Raw genomic sequence first — 7135 nt, 5'->3', positions numbered from 1 at the left:
TAATTGTTTCAGTTACACTGTAGCCGTGAGTCAATCCTGAGGGTTATGGAGCCCTCCTGAGTTACACCCAGCCTCATAAAGTGGGTATCCTTAATAAGGGAAAAATCTGGCGTTTGAGCGTGATCTTGAAAAAATCATTTACTTGCACAACCGTTGTTCTAAAAACAGCGCTTCCTTATAAAGTACTGAACTCATGACCCTTCGTTGGGTCGTTGGGGATCGCATTATTAATTTTTAAATTATACCTTAACTACAATATTTACTCTTTAAAAAATTTTTTCCAAGCGTCAGTTATATATTTATAAATTTGGTGACAGATAGTTATAATAAATATATAAACAGATAGAACATGTCTATATTAAAAATATCTGAAGAACTCAAGATCAAAATGCATTGTGACCATTTTCTGACAAAACTCTTTTTGCATAGTGATTGTTAATTATTAATTAATAGTATTTATTTTTCTTTTTTATAATTATTCTTTTCATAGATTTTCAAAGCTTTTAAACTAGTTATTCACTGCAAAATGAATTTCATCTAAAATTTTTTCAGAATCACAATTTTTTGTTAGACAAAATTAGAAGCTGGTTTTGATTTAGAGCGCCTCAAATAGTTTTTGTAACATCCTAGACACTTGTTGGGATATAACATATAAATAATTAAGTTTATTAATTATTTTCTTAATACACATTCATGACATAACCTTGTCGACCCAAAAGCACCATAAAAAAAAAAAGGACGGGGGGGGGGGAGGGGTTATTATCTCCAATAGAGTACAATTATATGCTTTTGTTGTTTAATGTAAAATTTCTAAAAACGGATTGCGCATATCATACAATCAAAATTAATAGATAAAAAAATCGCGAGTGTAAACATTCAAAAAAATCTTGTCAAATCATCTCTTAAGCACTGGTACAATTTTTCTACTAAAATTAAAAAAAAAAAAAGTAAATAAAAATAAAATAATAATGATCAATACATATTTCTATTTTTTACCTTAGCACTTCTGGAGGCCTTGGGATCAAGGTAAGTCCGAAGTTTTTTAAGGTACAGAGATGGGGGATCCTTAGCTTGCACTCGTTCCTGAAAAATAAAGTTAAGCTACTTTAATACAATCATAAAACACATTATAAATTGGAATTTTTAAATTGTAGTAATTATTGTAAATTTTCAAAGGATTTTTTCTTAACTTGCTAATAAACATCTTTTTTTCACTCAGTAGCGATACTTCAACTATGCAGCATACACATTAAAGAGCTTAAACATTATAATTTCTTGATATTTTCGAGCGAACTCCCTCCTAATATCTGTCTCACCAAAATTATCACAAGTTATTATTATATGAAATTATTATTCTGCCGTTAATCATACATTGTTTTTATTCTTATTTATTTCTTCTGTATAAGAATTTGTAATGGTAGTTTTATAATTTCCTCGTTTTCGCCTAACTATATTGGGTATGCTGTCGATGTGGAACTATCAGCATACACAAGTATGTTTACCACCCTAAATAAAACCTTTTCGGTACATATTGCGTTTCTAAGGCTAAATTTACAAGGACGGGTTAAAGAGAATACTATTGATTTAAAATGGTACGAAATTTGAACTTCTAGGAATCATAATTACTTCATTTCATTTTTCGATCAAGTACATCAGCACTAGTTTAACGAACGTATTTGGTATTCCCTGTTTCATCAAGATATTAGACTGGTTCTTGAGATCAACACAATCGTACCCTTTTTGAAAACGACATAAAGCTGATCAACACCGACTGTTCTGAAAGTAAAGCGCTGTTGTGTTTTATTTTTTCTGTAATATTTTAAGTAATGAAAAAAAAATTAATTGTCAAACGGTTGTACCCAAAACCCCATTGGTAATCATCGAAAACTTTCTTGACGAATTTTATGATTAGATTAGTTTTATTTTAACCTAAATACTTGACGTAAATAGATTCCTCCATAGTTATTATAGACATACCCCTGTTCCTATTTCTAAAATTAGCGCATAATGCCCATAGGGGTTGGTTTACTGGACAGGTGGAAACTTTTGATTCTTATTGCTGATCCATTAAAGAAATAATCCTACAAAAACTTTATCAATTATTTCACACACATATTGTTTTATGTCTAATATAGTCATAATATAAAACCACATGCAATGAAAAACTTTCTGTGAATTTTACTCCTTTCGTGATCTTTAATTTTTGAAGAATGATGGTCCGGCTGGCGGTCAAGAAATAAACTCAAATATTACTAACTTATTCAGTATGCATTTTACAGGCCTTCATCAGGGGTAAAAAAGATATAAAAACTAAGACTATTGTAAACTGGGTAGGAATATAAGATGAAATAAAGTTTAATGCAAGCTAAAAAACAATATAAAAATCAATAGCTTAAATTAAAAGAAAATCGGAATAAGAATACAGCAGAATTAAGTATAAATAATAATTGCAGTAATAAATATTAAGTTCACAGGAATGAAATGATAGATAGATGAAAAGTAAAAACAAATACAGTAAAAACAAAAAGAAGGAAGGAAAAAAGGTAAGAGTAAATATATCAAGATTGAAGGAGTGGAAGAAAATGAAGGTCAAGAAAAAAAAGAAGGAAATAATGAACAAACCAGAATACTAATATCCCGTCTAGAAATTAAAAACAAGATTAGAGGAACGTCTTATTTTTTAGGGTAGACTGAATTATAATATATATTTTTAAAACACGGTCGATGAAGCACACAATCAAGAAATAATATTTAAATTAAAGGCAGCAGAGGATGTGATTACAAGACATAACTTTTGTAAGGGTAACTAAAATAAATAAAACTATCTGTTGTTAAGGAACCTTTATTGAAATCAATCCCAATGAAGCTTAACAAGAATATTTTTTTAAATACCTGAAAAACGGTAACAATAAAACGATCATGATGGAGTAGGTCATGGCCAGAGGAAAGTGGCGACGCCTGGTGAGCGGAACGGTAACTAGCCAAGGCCGCCATGACTCAGACTCCTTTACATACTGGAGATGCCCCTCACCTACACCCAGCGCCGCATTCCTGCCAACATCATTTTTTTATTCCCTTTTCCATAACCCCCAGCCACCTGGGGCACACCAAGGTATCCCATGGTTCGGGGGTCGGGAAGGGAGTTTCACTATGACCTCAGGAAGGGTTTGCAGGCGCTCTGATGAGCGGATTCCAAACATGTCGCTGGATTCGCGCCTTCCAATGGGCAGGGTGTGCCGGCAAGTTTTTTTTTTTGTTTCCTTTACAACACCGCCTGATGAAGATGACCGGGTTGGAAATGATTTGTATCGTCTCAGGCACAGCCGTCCAATTTAAATTCTAAAAGCTGTTTTAAGTGCATGAATAATAATAAAAATTTACCCTTTTTTATTAAACAACAACAAAAGCAATAGTTTACAATAAACGTTTAACAATGCGCCAGATGTGTATTTCAAATTCCTCAAATTTAAACTTTTGACAAAGGAGATCATTTGTTATATAACTATGTTTAAAGGAAATTCTTCAAACTTTTTAACGTTTTTATTATCTTATGCGGGACGAAGATTATGACTTCTGTCCGCCATCTAATCCAGCAATTCCAAAAGTTTTTTCACAACACCGTTCTCGGGCCAAAATATATTAACTTCATGAGCTAAACATATTTTTACCACAATTATCTTTAGAGCAGTTGAATTTTTAGGAAAATAAGAAAAAAATAGTGCAAAGTAAATACACTGATTTTTTTTTTAATATGAAGTTGTTCCTTCCCTTAGTGTAAGAGGCCATGTTTCGCAAGCATAAAGAACAGTGGGAAGGATAATAGTCGTATAATTTTTAAGTTTTTGGACAAAAAGCGGGGAGCTAAGTGATTTTGAAATTGAAAATAACAAACATTTCTCGTCTTTAATCTCGCTTTTATTTCCTCATCAATTTCGTTGTTTGTTTTTTTTCTAGTTTCCATAGAGCCTAAATACTTGAACCTATCTATCTCTCCAAACGTGTTTCCTCCTATATCTAGATCGTCGAAAATGCTCCCGTTTCTACTGCTAACCATATATTTTGTTTTATTCGTATTTATTTCGATACCTAGTTCCTTACTAGAGTTTATCAACATAGATGTATTTAGTTGTATAGTATCCTTATCCTCAGCCAATAATATCAAATTTAAATAATTATTATAATATTTATTAAATGGTGGAGTAATTTTTAAAGCAGTTTATTCACATTATAATAATAAGAACACGCATTTCCTGCTATGAAGAGAAACAACAACGCAGATTATATGAGTAGTGAGTGCACCAAGGAATAATTGAGATAGATGGCCCAGAAGGAAACTAATACCCGTAGAAATATGGATTGGTAATTTTTTTCTGGGATCAATCTACAACTACAAATCACCCCATTCTAGAATTTTAGTTGTAGACGGAAGAAAGAAAATAGCATACATCTAGTAGAGACGTTGCTTCAACTATTAGTTGGAAGAAGCAGATTCTTAAATATTCAATCAATGTGGCCAGATTTCCCAACTACGATATATTAAAATATTTTAATTTAACTAACTATATTATGAAATAGTTTAATTATACTAACACATTTGGATTTAAATTTTTCACTTACATGTTGTGAATATAACTCGACAATAACTTTCTTTTATATTCAAACACAACATTATATCAATACAATCCTTTGTACATTATATCAAGTTCTTAACTTGGGACGAATGGTATTAGTTTTAAACTTTAGAAACTCTTCGAATAAATTAAGAGTGGTTTAAGAAGATTTTGGGTTTTTAAATTATTGAGAAGGGGCAACCCATTTGCCACTCCCAAGGCGACATCTCTGCATCATAAGGACTGGAGGGGTTCCTTCTGATGACTACAAGGAAGTGGGAAAAAATAATAATGAAAAAAGATAATCAATATTACTAAACAGGTTATACCATATATATACATATATATAAGTCATTGGAAAAAACACACAATGAGTTATTATTGAGAGGAAATTTACCGACTTAAAATGACTTTATACAAAATATTAATGTGATTATTTACTGATCAAATAGGGTTTCCTACCACTTCTCGTATGAAATAAATGAATAATAATAATACAATGGTATGTAAAGTTATAAACGCAGTTAAGGATATGGAAGAGAAGGACTTCTTCGTGAGATAGGCAGGTTCGGTTAAAAAAAAATATGAAATATTAAATGAACCTCAAAGTCTTTTTCTGTGTCCTCAAAGATCCAATTGGATCATCGAACAGTTAGTTCAGAAAATGATTAAAAAAGTGATAGAAAATAACAGTCTATTTTGAGGAAAAATCTTGAAATGTGAGTTAAGTATTATGTTTTAATAAGAAAGTAAAAAAAAATAAATAAGGTACTCAATTTACTACGGTCGTGGTGAAACAATCTTTACTTCAAAACTACCAGAGAAAACAAAAGATTTGGGGGAAAAAATATACGACTTCTAAGTAGTCAGCCACGGCACCCTTATAAAGCAAATTAAATTTCGCGAAACTCTAGTACACCTAAAAAATCATTAAAATTTTTCCACAATTATGCTTAGAGCGGCAAAGCATGTAGGAAAATAAGAAGAAAAAAACATGTCAAGTAAATGCTGGAATACATGTATATTTGCTTTTTTTAAAAATAATTTTGAGAAAGTGGCATTTACTTGCAGCATTCGGATCATTTTGGGACCCGCTGGTCTAGATGTACAGTCCATCCCAAGAACAAAATTCTATTTACATTCAATAAATTTCATAAATAGCCACAATAAACAGCAGGAGCGCTCAGGGTTCAGAACGTGACTGAACCTCCGATTTTAGAATCTAAAACAAGGAGGTATAGACACCTACTTAACTAGGAGGTCAATCAGACGAAATGCTATCAATCAGCTACGTCTTATTGATTATGATCAGAAACCGGTTTAATTAGAAGCTGACTAAGATTAAATATCATTTTGATAAATGATTTATGATGCTTGAGATCAACTAATTTTTATAATAACGATTAGTCTTGAGAAACCAGAGGCTCATTTCCATCAGAACGGTCTAGTTCAGCAATATGGTGCGGAACAATATTTCAAAGCGTATTTTGAGGAAAAATATTCCAAAGCGCGTTTTCTTTTGGTGTAACTACCGTTCATTTAACTCAGTGAAATATTATATTCTAAAAATTTAACGTAGCAGTTAAACTTTTTTTTTTCTTTAACATGAAAGTTTTGCTCTAAATTATTTACAATCAGTAAATTAGATGAATTTAATGGAACGTTCTTGCACTAAAAAAATATAACATGAATGCAACTAACGCATTAGAAGAAGAGAAACCCGTCCGACATTTTTTGATGAATCACAATTGTGGATGGGGGAACTAGGTTGCGATTGTTGGTGTTATCAATAACTGACCTCAGGATCGCTAAACCTTTTTATTCTCTATTATAAACATTTAAGAGCAAGTGAACCAGTATCAACATTGAAACTTCCTCTAGAGAAGAACGTCGGTGTAATACTTCAAAATTATTAGCATGCCTTAGATCGCATACATCCGAGACGAATATCCAGAGAACGCTTCTACCTTATTCATAAGCATTTTCTCAGCCAAATTAAAAATATTTCACATTTTATCTTAAAAAAGAACTTCAAAGTTTTTCACTCACATTTTACGTTTTAGACTTCAAGGAACAAATTTGGTTCCGGCTCTGTGAGCATAATATATTGAACCGTTATTCCGAACTAATGAAATATTCAGGGATTGTATGATTATACCTGTTGGCACGCTACTAATTTTATCAGATTCCATCAAAAACTTTCGTTTGCGCATGCGTAAAGGTATATTCGTAAACTAATTGACTTGATCGTTAATGTATGTTAGAACCGTTCCACATTTTAGCTTATTAAAGGAACTTATCATATGTTAATACAGTTAAATTTTGAGTTAGGAATAGGACGGTTACAAATTTATTAAAATCCTCTAAATTATGAAAAAAAAAAGTAAAAATGAAAAGAGGAAATATAATTACAACCATGGTTCTGCAAATGATGGTTTAAAATAGCTTATTGCATTTTTGGGACGCAATTATCTCAGTACACTTCTCAATATTTTCAGCCAACATAATTACAAATCATTGAAATA

At 31.5% G+C, this 7135-nt stretch overlaps 1 protein-coding gene and 1 long non-coding RNA gene across 5 annotated transcripts in view; one reads left to right on the top strand and one right to left on the bottom strand.

Annotated features, from left to right (window-relative positions):
* Window positions 1–7135, bottom strand: part of Frl (formin-like protein) — a 230753-nt gene that overhangs the window by 28336 nt on the left and 195282 nt on the right. For all 3 annotated transcript variants that reach the window (XM_014416964.3, XM_014416962.3, XM_014416963.2), the window contains exon 3: window positions 997–1083. In XM_014416964.3, coding sequence (XP_014272450.1) covers window positions 997–1083 — 87 coding nt within the window. The remainder of the gene's footprint in view (window positions 1–996; window positions 1084–7135) is intronic.
* Window positions 1–7135, top strand: part of LOC106678455 (uncharacterized) — a 22316-nt gene that overhangs the window by 6567 nt on the left and 8614 nt on the right. The window contains exon 3 of one of the 2 annotated variants that reach the window (XR_001342767.2): window positions 13–96. The exons of the other annotated variant lie outside the window; for it this stretch is intronic. This is a non-coding gene — a long non-coding RNA (uncharacterized lncRNA). Of the gene's footprint in view, window positions 1–12; window positions 97–7135 lie in introns of those variants that run through there. 2 annotated transcript variants of the gene reach the window in all.

Source organism: Halyomorpha halys, unplaced genomic scaffold (assembly GCF_000696795.3).
Source record: "Halyomorpha halys isolate HHAL.00 unplaced genomic scaffold, Hhal_1.1 Scaffold144.1, whole genome shotgun sequence".
Classification (NCBI taxonomy): domain Eukaryota; kingdom Metazoa; phylum Arthropoda; class Insecta; order Hemiptera; family Pentatomidae; genus Halyomorpha; species Halyomorpha halys.
This window is presented reverse-complemented; position numbering and strand designations above follow the sequence as displayed.